The sequence below is a fragment of the Perca flavescens genome, chromosome 3, assembly GCF_004354835.1.
Source record: "Perca flavescens isolate YP-PL-M2 chromosome 3, PFLA_1.0, whole genome shotgun sequence".
Classification (NCBI taxonomy): domain Eukaryota; kingdom Metazoa; phylum Chordata; class Actinopteri; order Perciformes; family Percidae; genus Perca; species Perca flavescens.
In genome coordinates, this window is record NC_041333.1 from 36,957,675 (window position 1) to 36,971,745 (window position 14,071).

Here is a 14,071-nt window from a genome sequence, read left to right on the forward strand (position 1 = left end):
TTATACACTTTCAATTCTCTGTCTGCATGTTTTTCTGTCTTTCTCTGTCCGTCTCTCTCTCTTCTTCAGACTCTGTCAGGCTGGTGAATGGGACTAGTCTGTGTTCAGGCAGACTGGAGGTGAAGTCTAACCAGTCTAACCAGTCTAACCAGTCGTGGTCCTCAGTGTGTGAAGATGACTTTGACCTGCAGGATGCAGAGGTGGTCTGCAGGGAGCTTGGCTGTGGGGCTCCTTCAGTCCTCCAGGGGGCGCTCTATGGAGACATGGAGGCTCCAGTGTGGACCAAAGAGTTCCAGTGTAGAGGCCATGAGTCTGCTCTGCTAGACTGTGACAGTTCAGATACAAACACCTGCTCTTCTGGCAAAGCTGTTGGACTCACCTGCTCAGGTAGAAGAGCTGTAGCTTTGATTTGAGTTTCTATTTTGATAAATGTAGCATGATCTATTTTTACCAATTACTCTTTTCTGCTCAGAGCCCGATAATTTCCAGTTGGCGAGAGGATCCAGTCGCTGTTCCGGTGAACTGGAGATGAAGAACGATGGAGAGCGGCATAAAGTGGATGTTGATGATCCTTCTGCCTGGAATCTAAAGGCAGCAGATGTACTGTGTAGACATCTTGACTGCGGCTCTGCTGTTTCAACAGGGTGGAAAAACAGGGGATACTACACAGATACATGGATGATTAGATCAACTTGTCTTCAATCCAAGTCTGCAGTTAGGGAGTGTATATCAACAAAGTATTCCCTTTCCCTTTCCAACCTAGAGATCATCTGCTCAGGTAACACCACACCAGGCAGTACTTCAGCTATAACTGTAATCTCAGTCTTTTCTCAGAGAGAAAAAGTGCCCAAAGCCAGAGATTTGGTGGTTGCCTAGCAAGAATAACAAAAACATGCAACTGCCAGCGCTATTGTATTGTTAGGTGTTAGTGTTATTTTGCAATGCCATACTTTTATACACTTTCAATTCTCTGTCTGCATACGTTTCTGTCTTTCTTTCTTTGTCTGTCTCTCTCTCTTCTTCAGACTCTGTCAGGCTGGTGAATGGGACTAGTCTGTGTTCAGGCAGACTGGAGGTGAAGTCTAACCAGTCTAACCAGTCTAACCAGTCGTGGTCCTCAGTGTGTGAAGATGACTTTGACCTGCAGGATGCAGAGGTGGTCTGCAGGGAGCTTGGCTGTGGGGCTCCTTCAGTCCTCCAGGGGGCGCTCTATGGAGACATGGAGGCTCCAGTGTGGACCAAAGAGTTCCAGTGTAGAGGCCATGAGTCTGCTCTGCTGGACTGTGACAGCTCAGATAGAAACACCTGCTCTTCTGGCAAAGCTGTTGGACTCACCTGCTCAGGTAGGAGAAGATCTGTAGCTTTGATTTGAGTTTCTATTTTGATAAATGTGGCATGATCTATTTTTACCAATTACTCTTGTTTGCTCAGAGTCCGATAATTTACGGTTGGTAAGAGGATCCAGTCGCTGTGCCGGTGGACTGGAGATAAAGAAAGAAGGAAAGTGGCATAAAGTGGATGTTGAAGATTCTGCCTGGAATGTAACGGCAGCAGATGTGTGTAGACATCTTGACTGCGGCTCTGCTGTTTCAACAGGGAGGAATAAGATGGATTTCAACACAGAAATATGGAGGATTAGATCAACTTGTCTTCAATCCAAGTCTGCAGTTGCAGAGTGTATATTAACAAAGTCTTACACTTCCCATTCCAACCTGGAGATCATCTGCTCAGGTAACACCACACCAGGCAGTACTTCAGCTATAACTGTAATCTCAGTCTTTTCGCTTGCATTTACATTTCACAGATGCTTTTGTTCAAAGCACGTCGAGGTACCATCCAAGCTACAGTAGTTCTAGGAGAAGTCATCAACAATAAGAGCTTAGTTTTACATTCCATCTGACAGTGCCAAATGGTTGCAGGTGCATGCAGCAATGCATAGATTTATGGGAAATAAAAAGGCAGCATTGAGGAAGTTATCTTATTCAGCCAGCAATAGAGAACTACGGCTGTATGTACCAGACTCAGAATTAAGTCAGCTGAATCAGATTTTGGTGTTCAATACGCATATGAAAGCGCTGTGTTTTATGACCCACCCATCAACCCCGACCTGGCAACTTTCATGATTTTTCTCAAATGATTTACAGAGTTTTAAAAAATAGTGTATATAGCAGCCGTAAATGGAGCATACCCCAGGACCGGGGGGGGCGGGGGTCCTGGGGTATGCTCCATTTACGGCCCTTAGGTTAGAGCTGATCCCTGAATGTTTACAACATCCGCCCCTGGATGAAACACGTTTTACTTTGCTCAGTGTTTATCACTTCAACAAAACAAATAAAGATGATGATGGTAGAATTATATATAATTGATATGTGGTCTTCATTTTCCATCCACTGTGTCCACAGATTTGCTGGCTCAGCCAAACATCTCCTTCTCTACCCACATTGACGGGGTTTCTGAGGCCACGCAGCAGGGGTTGCGAGTGCTCATGGGCTCCGACTTCACCATCAGCTGCTCCATCCTGCCACAGTACCCAGGAGGCTCCTTCCAGCTCATCTTCAACACCTCCGACCCAGAACAGAAGACCTACACCCTGCCAGCTGTCAATCACACGGCCCACTTCCTGTTCTCTGCTGCAGGCTCCACCCACCGAGGGGAGTACCGCTGTGTTTATCACCTCTACGTTTTCTCCCATAACTTCTCTTCTGAGAGCCGGCTGCTCCATCTCACTCTCGCAGGTAACTTCACAGACAATCTGAGTCAAACAGGGAAATGTCACACTGACTTTCTTAACACAATTTACAGTCAAAGTTTGTCTCATTCAGGTCAAATATGTGTGACAAACTCGGCAGCTTTACCTTTGATTAAAATGATCAGACAGTGATGATTTTAAATTTGTTTCAGCTTCTCTAACCGAGTTGATCATCAGACTTGTTGTCCTCCTGCTGGGTATGATGTCACTCATCACTGCCCTCTGCGTCACCTCGAAGGTACTGCACATCTTTATTCAGAGGAAGATTGGGTTTAATTGAGTATTTAGCATTAAATATTTAGTTAGAAGAGACCAATAACAACCCATATTTGCTGTTGTGTGTTTCCAGGCCAGCAGAAAACAGAAGCTGAGACGAGTGAAGAACAGTGAGATTTAGGATCGTGTTCTCGTGGCTTCCAGGTCTGAAGGCCGGAGGGAAAGAGAAGCATCTCCAAGGTGCTCCTTAAAAAATCTGATGAAAAAAACAGTCAAAGATATTAGACAGAGGTTATTTGCACACTCAAAGTAAAAAGAGTAACTTTTCCACCTGCTAAAAAAAGTTTGTAAGTGACTAATTTAATGTTTTTTTAAACACGTTGGGAAGTGGTTTAAGATGCATTTAGCCAGATATTAAAAAGGTCTAAACCATTTTTTCTCCAGGTTGGAGAAAGACTTAGGTGCACGTATTTGGGGGGTTTATGAGTCGTCCCTCAAGAAAATGTGATCTTTTTTACAATAAAAGAAATATGCAATTTAACATAATAACACATATACTTTACATTCATTCAGTTTCAAAATAAAAGCAGTGGCTCATTAGACACAATCCCTCCCTTTCCTGGTCGCTTTTTAGGTGGAAAGAGACACCAAAGAATATTAAAGTTGCTTTTGTAACTGATTATAAAGATGATGTAGGGAGGAAAATGTGACATTTTGTTGTATTATATAATCTGCAGAGCCAGTCAAAGAAAAGCTGTAGTATGTTAGCCGTTAGCCGTTAGCTTGCCTTATTCATGATAAACATGTACGGTCACATCAGACGAGTGTATATGTTTAACTATATTCTTTTTTACATGATGAAAACAAGATGTGAGTAGTGGTGATAAAGTTAAGAAAGCTGATGATGTAATTGTTAATGTGCTGCTTGAAATAATTGTTCATCATTTTAAGTCTTCAAAATGTTATGTTTTTTTAAACATGTTGGGAAGTGGTTCAAGCCAGATGTTAAAAAGTTTTTTTTCCCAGGTTGGTGGAAGACTTAGGTGCACGTATTTAGCGGGGGAGGGGGGGGTGTTCATGGGTCGTCCCTCAAGAAAATGTGACCTTTTACAATAAAAGTAATATGCAATTTACCATAATTATTATTATTATCATATACGGGTTTGGGTATAACAGCAGAGAAAACTGTTAATGCATCAGTGAATCAAAGATGTTGGTAATCTTTACACCCCCCATGTGTAACCGCTAGATTTCTGCACGGACCTTAAACTAACCCAAACCCGGACCAGACCTACGTGGTTCTGCTGAACCTGATCAGAGATAAATGCTGTATTTTAATGTTTTCTTTCTTCAAAGACAAAAGTTATATGATTTGTTTGTAATACCTGTCAACCACTAATATACATTTCTTTTTTGATATTTTACACATTATACTCAGCTTCATATTTTAACTTTGCACAATTTAAAGTTTTGGATTCTCTTTTCTTTAATGATTCTCTTTTTAAACACATTTAATGAGCGTTGTTGGAGGGAGCCCGAGATCTAAGAATTTCATTTCAATGATTGATTTTCTGTAATTGATGTGCATATGACAACATGACTAATTAAAGGCTCTCTTACATATTGTCACTGTCGGGCGAAAACCTTGTATGTCCAAAACTGTTGCTTTTCAGGAAATGAAAAAAAAAAATGCTAATTTGAAGACATTTTGTTGAACCTTTGAAAAAAGTCAGATGAAACTATATCATCACTGTTTAAATATTGTCAGGAGTTTCAGGGGATGTAGGACCGAAGTGCAAGCTGGCAGACACACAAGTAAGCTCAAGGATTTATTTCAATGAAATCCCAAAAAACAAAAGGTGTCCTGGAACAGCAGGCAAAATACAACAAAAACAGGAACAGGCAAAATGTCAGGAACACCGAGACAAACAGGGTAGATGACACACAGACACTCCAAACAAATACAATGACCTGACAACAGACAAGAGAAAGGCAGAGACTACAGGAGGTAATTAGAGGTAGGCGACACAAAGGCTGGGAAACAGATGAAACAACAGGTGAAACATAAGACAATCACAAGGGCGGGGAAAACACAAGACAGGAAGTAAAACTAGACCAGACAAGACAGAAAACGAGATATTTCAAAATAAAACAGGAAACAGAACATATACAGAAACATAGAACCATGACAAATATTTGTAAAAACCCACAGACAGACAGACAGACAGACAGACGTAAAGGGGGACAGATCGCTTTATAAAAATATGAGATACAGGGTTTCTGCCTGGCAGCGACGATATACAGAATACCAAATGAATAATATTTGATTACTAGTGAGTCGTTGAACAGTTAAAAAATATATGTAAACACAATTATTCTCACTTTTTTGTTTGGTTTTATCACTCATGCTGATATTTAGTTTAATAAACTCTTAAATAAGTAGCAATAACTAATGAAAAAGTCACTGCTTTGTTTTATTGATTGATTTTATGACTTGTTACTATTTACTTTTGATATTCACCTTTATTTTTTTTACATGTACAATACAACCTTTACTAAAGTACCATAAATAACAGGACGTCTGTGTGTTTTCAGAGCTGCTCTTTGATTCTTACTGTACTTAATGCATTTTGCAGACAAACACAGATGTCAACAGTCCTACAAATAGCAGCTCCTGCAGTTTTCATATTTCATCAACCTGCTGAATGAAATCATTTGTAATGAACTCAGTTGCTAAGACATTGTCCTCGACATACTTTACGGGGTATGGGGGGGGGTTACAACCCCACCAATAATCAGAACTGGCCGGGGTTATGAAGTTAAAGAGTTTTAATGCTGTGGTAAGCAAATATTTGTCAAGATGTGCATAATTTCTAAAATAAAACATCCCGAAACATGTGCAATGTTTAGAATCTTTAGGTTTTTAACAATACAGAAGATTCATTAATCAATAATAATACTATTTACATAAATAAAGACATTTGTACCATAACTTGATGCAGAAAAGGCACAAATTGTTGAAGAAAGATTCACCAGAATGCAGGAAATGAAGCATTTGATGCTCTAAATTCCCTGGGGGACGACCCAGACACCCCCATTATTATTTGTCCCCGCCAATGTTGAACCCAAAGTTACGTCCTTGTGTACTCAACATAACCTTAATCACTGCAGCAGTATCTCAGATATATGTTAAATTGAGACAGGTTTATACATGTGGATGGTGTAACCATATTCTGGAGAAAATAAGAGTTTAAAACGTGTTGAACACATGAATGGACAGTGGAGAAATGGAGGATTCTGCAGGAGCAGTTTGATCTGTTTCTATATAGGATTTGATATATTTATTCCACTTTACAAAGTAGCCATTATGGTCACATTTATCTCACATTTTTATATTTATTGTAATTGAAGCTGTCATGCACCGTTAACAAACAAATGGAGTAGCGTTCAAGTCAGGAGCTGAGTGTTTAATATTCAAAAGATAAGGAGGCTTTACTGCTGAGACTGTTGATCAGAGAAGAGGATGACAAACTGGGATAAGAAACTGATAAATGGTCCTAAGTCCGAATTATCTCTTGCCACAAACATTTCCTTCTGTCTTTTAGAATGTCTAAAAGTTGACTCATGTACTCTGGACCTGCAAAGCCTTGTAAGTAATGAGTAGGATTTTAAAATGCATTGCATCAGAAACTGGCAACCAATGGAAAGATACTAAACCGTATTTAAAGCAGAAAAACAATACACATCACTCTTTTAAATGGGGCTTGAATATTTTCCCCTTCAGGCTTCACACTTTTGCCGGTGACGTGCCAAAAAGTGATTACCTACTAAAAACTGATTGCTGTCAGTGGGAGCGTGTTTATACACTTCCACAACTTACATGAAAACAATGTGTTTCTGGATGTATTGGCCCTTTAAAAAGGTATTTCAACAGAAAAAGTAAAGTTCTGAGTGGGCTATGATCTGTCAGATATAACCCCTCAATCATTAAATTAAGATATGTTGAGGCCGAAACAGCCTTTCAAAAACAAGGTAGGAGCTGAGATCACTTTTTGTCAAATCCAAAAGTTTATGGGTTGTACTGCATCTTTAAAAAATGTATTTCTACAGGTAAAATGTTCTGGGTATGTTAATGAAACGGACGTTCATTAATAACAAAAAGTTACACACTAAAGCTTTAATATTTCAGTGATAATATTGCACAGAATGTGGTTTAGATATTGTTGGAATAGGAAGAATCTCCACTTCTGTGTCCTTTTTTTAAATTGTGAGATCATTGTGCTCACACAACGAATTAGGAATCAGGGAAGAGAACTTGAGACACTCGTCATCTGTCTCTGTGTATAATTGGTGCCCATTTGACCACATGAAAATAATGATATGACACACATGGGGATCAGGTTATATGCAAATACGAATAATATGTCAAATCGAGAAAATGCCCTTAGACCTAATAATGTGAACATCATCCAGCCACTAACAGATACATTTAAATCTGATTCATTCGATAGTAAGTTATTATTTTGTGTCTTGAATCCCCCAGCCATTTTCATATTATATAGAGGGACTACCAGCATTTGCAACATCCTGATCCTTTCTGGTAAGGCTACTTGGAACAATCAGTCCAGAGTAGTTTGATTCTCCCTGAAAGAAGTTAAAACATTTGGAGAAATGTTGAAACTGAGAACCCACACAAAACCTGATGAGGAACTAAGAGAGGAAACTGCACATCCAAAGGGGAGCTGAAAGACACATATAAGTTCAACAGACAGTACGTGAAGACGATAGAGTGGCAGGCGACACACCAACTGGACATGGCTCGTGTACTGGTGCTGTTCATGTTGCTCTGGAGCTCAGGTAGGACTTCAACCTGTTTAATTACAGTACAGCTGCACACACAACACAAGTCTGGTTTGTTGTTGTTTTTTATGTGCTTTTTCTATATACTTTGATTAATTGTCAATTGTTTCTGGATGTTTGAGTTGAGGACAGCTCTGCTTGTTATCGTACGTGCAATACAAAGTTAAAGGCCAATAAGTAGTAGACTACTTTATCAAACCGTGAGTGAATGTGAATGTGTGTCGTAGGCCAGGATGGGAAATTAACCCTCTAAGGACGTTTATTCAAAACCGTTTTTTCCATTTGCATTCGCACTGGCCAAGTGGCCATAGGGACTATAGGAGGGGTAAGGGAGTGATGCAAGCACGGCAAAGGTCTTTATAGCATTAAAATCAGAAAACAAATACACCAAAAAAAGTATGAACTAAATACTAAATCTCATTCAAACAAGTCTCCCAAAGAGAAACGGTATCACTCTCTCCTCCGCCTCTGCCTGCTGCACTGTGGACGTGTGTGTGTGTGTGTGTGTGTGTGTGTGAGAGACAGCCAGCCAGCAAGGTTGGCAAAAGGAAGTTAACAACAGGTTCCCATTAATCTTATGATGGACATGTGTTGTGATACTTAAACAAACTGTCAACGGCGAAATAAAAGCCTCTTATTTACGAAACCAGTCTGAGAGACCTCCAGCTTACAGCGGGGTCTCTGAGCAGGACTGGCCGAGCGACGAGCTAGCGGCCGGGGCAGGCACTGGCGTCACTTCATGAAGCATCTCAATTCCGAAAACTTTGAAGCAAATTGTCAATTCGGCATGTATTTTCGCAAAACTGCCTATATTTGAAATCTAAGCAGTTAATTTCTCGCCTAAAACATTGTCAGAAGTGAATTCAGTGATGAATAAGATGGCGAAAATTGTCCCGTTGTTGGTCTGTCAAGTATCGGAAACCCAACCCTCATAGACCTAGGTTCTTATGCTGAAAAGGGAACAGCGAAAAGTCCCTGCCCTGAAGTAGGAGCTGATAGAGCTACAGGAACTGTGGTCAGAGGAACTTAAAAATCCCCAAATTGGTCCAGTCAGAACAGGAGAAAAAAAGGGTTCTAGGAATGTTATGTTCTTAGAACTGCAAAAAATCCCTTCGGTCGGAAAGCGGCTATTGTGCTCACACAGCGAATTAGGAATCAGGGACGAGAACTTGAGACACTCGTCATCTGTCTCTGTGTATAATTGGTGCCAGTTTGGCCACGCTTTTACAAAAGATTTGAAGAATTTCAATAAGTGAACTTTAGACCTTCCAGCTGAGTTTGTTCTGTAAATGTTGATATGACACACATTGGGATCAGGTTATATGCAAATATGAATAATATGTCAAATTGAGAAAATGCCCTTAGACCTAACAATGTGAACATCATCCAGCCACTATCAGATATATTTAAATCTGATCCATTCTATAGTAAGTTATTATTTTGTGTCTTAAATCCAGCAGTCATTTTCATATTATATAGAGGGACTAGCAGCAATTGCACCATCCTGATGCATTTTGGTAAGGCTACTTGGAACAGTCAGTCCAGAGTAGTTTGATTCTCCCGGAAACAAGTTTGCTTTTATTTTAAAGAATTATGCACACAAAAAATTTAAATATTCACTGTCTCCCGCAATATCAACGCAATAAAAATGTGCAACTATCTGACAAAAGCTGTGCAAAAAAAAACAAAAAACAAGCAATCCCAACAAAAAAAAAGGCTGCAAAAACATGGAGGGACGCGTTATTATGGAACCCACGTAACTTGTGGGAAAGGGTTTCCTAGAAGCATAGAGCTTGTCAGTCTGTGTGGGAGCATAATGTATATATTTATATGGGTGTAGTAATAGTTTCCAATTTTTCAAACATGTCTGAAGTAATGCAGATCTAAATAGGATTGAAATGTTGTCAGTAAACTTTTGTTGCTTGGTGAAAGTGTGCAGGCGTTACCCTTTCTTCACTGACGCTGCTTTGTGACTGTGAGGTGCTGATGACTCCTTTACCATAGAAACCTAAGTCAAAAACACAGACACACACAAATACTAGTTTGGTACTGCCCCCTGGTGATTACAGCTAGAAAGACTAAATGTTGACCCAGATAAAATATTCTAAATAATATAGGCGTATATATATAATTCCCTCGCAGGCACAAGTGTCCCTTTTGTTACTAGTTTATTCAAAACTTCTCTCTAAATCCACCGTGAAAACTAAACACACAGTATAACAAAAACACACACACACACATATATATATATATATATATATATATATATATATATATATATATATATATATATATATATACATACATATATGTATATACATATACATACATATATAAATATATATATACATACAGTATATATATATATATATATATATATATATATATATATATATATATATATATATATATATATATAACCATATTAGCAGACGTGGCTTCAGCCCCGAATGTTTTGAGTGTAGCCCCGGATGTATTTAGAAAAGTTGACTGACAAATATGAAACCGGACAATAGCCTATGTAAACCCCCGAAATCATAAGTTGCCTTATGTCATTGTGCTTTGGCTTTGCACATGCTGCATATGGTTCAGACTCAAACACACCGAGCTCTGAAGCAGATCTGTGTGTCGCTTAGTGTCCACTCTCGCTGTAAAAATAGAGATGAGCAGCGTGCCTTCCGTGGTCTGTGCAGCTTCAGGTTTATTTATAATGGACGTGCTCTGCTGTGGGCATTTGAGTTCCGTGTATTTCTGCCATAGTTTCGGTTTTCCACCTCTGACGTAGAGCAGCGTAAAGCCACTTCCCTAAACGTTCGCTCATTCAGAGACCAGAGTCTCAAACGGGGCTCTGTGTCTGTCAGAAGGTCTTAGATCTACGCACATTTAAGGAGGATAATTATTCAAAAGATACAAAAGAGGAGGAAAGAGTAAATGATGCCTATAGGTTACATGTGTGCTGACTCAGACATAATTAGAAAAGCCGATCTACAGGAGAATAAACTGACAGCCTTACTGCAATATATTCCATTATGTTTTTATATTTGGATTTTAATCTGTTTCCCTTTACATAAAGATATTTCCAGCATGAATTGATTCAGAAAAAGGTATAAATAGGTGCATACAAATTCACCAGAATGCAGGAAATGAAGAGTTCAATGCTCAAAATTTTCTGGGGGAGGACCCAGACACCCCGCATCATAAGTCACCAAACAAATCTGGAAACAAGACCTTGGCCTTTGGGTTGCCAGGCCAGTTATCATAAGGTCAAATTTTGGTACCACCTAAATAACATCTACAAACTGGGCAGCTAAAATGAGCATACACTGGTTATTAACAAGCTGGGCAAGCCAATCGATGTTTTTCATTGCATTCAGTTTATTTAAATGGGTCCGGGCTAAGCCTTGAATCTACTCAAGTCCTAGAAACGCCCCTGTTTATTAGCGACCTACTCGAAACATAAACCCTTCACCAAATTAAAATATAGAAATACAAAACATACCTCGCGGCATGCTACAAAGAAGGGAAAAGTCTTCGGAGGTTTCTTTAATCACTGACATTAGATTAAAGTCTATTTTATTACCATTGTGAAACTTTCACAGGAGCATAAATAGTCCGTGCTTGCTGCTAGCTTGCTGTTGTTTGTTGTGGGTCTCTCATGTGCATCCCAAAGTGCCTTTCTGGAGACTTCAAAATAAAACTACTTTGACTCTTACCAAAATAAAAGCAATTTAAATACATGTTCAATTATGCCATTAGTTGTTAACTAATTATACATCATGTTATGAAGTAATTGCAACAATTACAATATATTTGATTACAATTATATAAAATAGTTGTTTAGGGAAATAGAAGTTGAAGTCTTTTGATTTGTTATTATTAACCTCTGTGTTATTCCTTACAGCTGATTTATAGAATAGCTGGCTGATGGTAGAAGTACCCAAAAGATGTTTCAACCTTTTTAAAATTTTGTTTTTAAATTTCATTCAGGAACAAAATCTTAAAACCGGCATAATGCAATTCGGAAATATTTAATCGTCTTTACTTTATAATTACACCTTAATGATATCGGCTAGAGTTTAACTTATTTCTAAATTATCTTTTGTTTAAGATAATCTTGCATTCATTTAATTTTTGTCTACTTGGGGTATTAGAGCATTATATGAACACCACATCTGACATATGATCTTATAAAGTTGTTATAGCTAACAACTTCATATTTAGATCCAAGAAAAATATTTCAAATACAAAATGGAGTATTTTTTGCAGCATTGCTACTTTAAGGATCTGTATACAAACCCCTACTGACCCAGAAAATGATCATATTGTGATACAGATTGTGCAAGCAGCTCATAGCGACAGACAATTAGGTTTCTTGTTAGCCGTAAAACTCCAGTGGCTGTAGTAATTATCGCGAGAGCAGATTTTAAACCGTCAGTTTGTGTTTTAATGGCTTGTTTGAATAATAACTGTAGAAACTGTAAAGGATGTTTCTGCTGTAAATTTTCTGCCTGACCTGTCCAGAGCAGAACACATTTTTTATTTATTTATGTTTTTTTTTTAGGATTCCTCCCAGGTTTCCAGACAGAGGAAAAAGGTAAAACGGAGAAACTAGATATAAATGAAGAATTACACAGGATATTATTTAACTAATTACTCTCTCGTTGGAAATAAACTCCTGCACACTGTCTGACTTGCAAAGATACATTTAAAAAGGTTTTAGATCTAGGTTTAGTACTGAAACGTCACCAGTTATTAAAGTTATCTTTGTGGGAGCGTGCCTATCTTCCCACATTACTACGATTTTTCTTTCACTGAAAATTAGGCCCTATGTTTCCACATTTCCTTTTCAATAAATTTGTATCAGATTTTATCCTCTTTTCTCCCAATTTGGTGGCCAATTAATTACACCCAACCTATTATTATTATTATCCAGTAGCAATGGACTACAAATGGAATGTAACCCTAACCTTAACATAGGGCCTAATTTTAAGAATAATCTTAGAAATGTGGAATATAGGGCTGACCCCATCTTTGCAAGTTAGACAGTGTGTGGGAGTTTCTTTTAAACCTTTGACCTACTCGTCCCTCTCCTACACACCTGTCTCATGTAAGAAATGTGTGACATATTTCTCTGTACTAATTACTCTCTCACCTGTGTTCAGATATTGATGATATCCGGTTGTTGGGAGGATCCAGCCGCTGTTCTGGTGTGCTACAGGTGAAGCGCCAGGGAGAGTGGGCAGAAGTCAATGACTATAAATGGGACCTGAAGTTAGCAGACGTAGTTTGCAGACACCTGGACTGTGGCTCTGTGATTCGAGCTTCATCAAAAATGCTTTCAAACCCTTCTAGCAGCATCACACCTTCCTGTCTTGAGTCTGGACCTAGATTGAAGAAATGTTTAACAAAAAGGTCTCTGACTGTTTCTACCAGTTTGGAGATCATCTGCTCAGGTAACAACAATCAGTAACACAAAAACACAAACTCCAAAGCAAGCTCAAAAGTAGGTTTGTAGCTGGAGGCTCATGGCTTCAAACCTTCCAAGATATTCCTCTTATATCAGCCACCAGAAGGGGACTGTCACTGAACTGGTCTGTAACAACACATTATGTAATAACTTATATAATAACATTTCAAAATGTAATGCATTTATACTTCATTATGTAATAACACTGGCATTATGTAATAATTTGCCACATGTAGTAATAAAACCCTGCTACTGAGCTCTGTGATGTCAGGTGGAAGTTGTAGGTAGCCGATACAGAGCTCCGTCAAATAAGCAGTAGTTGGTAGTTCAGTTTACCTGATAAAGGGGACTTTGAGCAGGGTACAGGGCACCCGAGTTGCTGGTCATTTTGGCAGACATTAGAATTAAGTTTAGACGACAAAAAAATGAAAAGTTAAGTTTAGGTACCAAAATGACTCATGATTGAAATTTTTACTATAATATCAGAATTTTGTGTTTGGTGTCCAGACTCCGACCTTATCACTCTCTGCAGATTATGTTTACATGAGATATTGGCAGTGTATACAAAAGTGCAGATTGAGATGCATGCCTGAACTAGCTCGGAAGAGTCGCCCCATTTAAGGAAAAAGATCATGGTTTGGATTAAAACACTCCCAAGGAACACGCATTTCCTGTGTGAAAATCTTGTTTTCCAATGGAAGCGAACTCCGCTCCAAACTCAAAAGCGCTGATTTATGACCCATACATTCACCCTGACCTCCCCTATACGCGGCCCACAG

The 14,071-nt window shown here is 38.9% G+C and overlaps 1 protein-coding gene and 1 long non-coding RNA gene across 2 annotated transcripts; both read left to right on the plus strand.

Moving 5' to 3' along the window:
* Positions 1-263: 263 nt before the first annotated feature.
* LOC114552939 (scavenger receptor cysteine-rich type 1 protein M130) lies at positions 264-3,862 on the plus strand. The gene is made up of 7 exons (XM_028574033.1): positions 264-387; positions 473-607; positions 1,026-1,343; positions 1,432-1,731; positions 2,403-2,735; positions 2,902-2,987; positions 3,099-3,862. The coding sequence occupies exons 1-7, from the start codon at positions 264-266 to the stop codon at positions 3,144-3,146; spliced, it is 1,344 nt and encodes a 447-aa protein (XP_028429834.1). The 3' UTR covers positions 3,147-3,862.
* A 3,905-nt stretch (positions 3,863-7,767) lies between these two features.
* Positions 7,768-13,066, plus strand: LOC114552749 (uncharacterized). The gene is made up of 3 exons (XR_003692219.1): positions 7,768-7,822; positions 12,387-12,419; positions 12,988-13,066. It is a non-coding gene; the product is annotated as an uncharacterized LOC114552749 (long non-coding RNA).
* Positions 13,067-14,071: the final 1,005 nt, after the last annotated feature.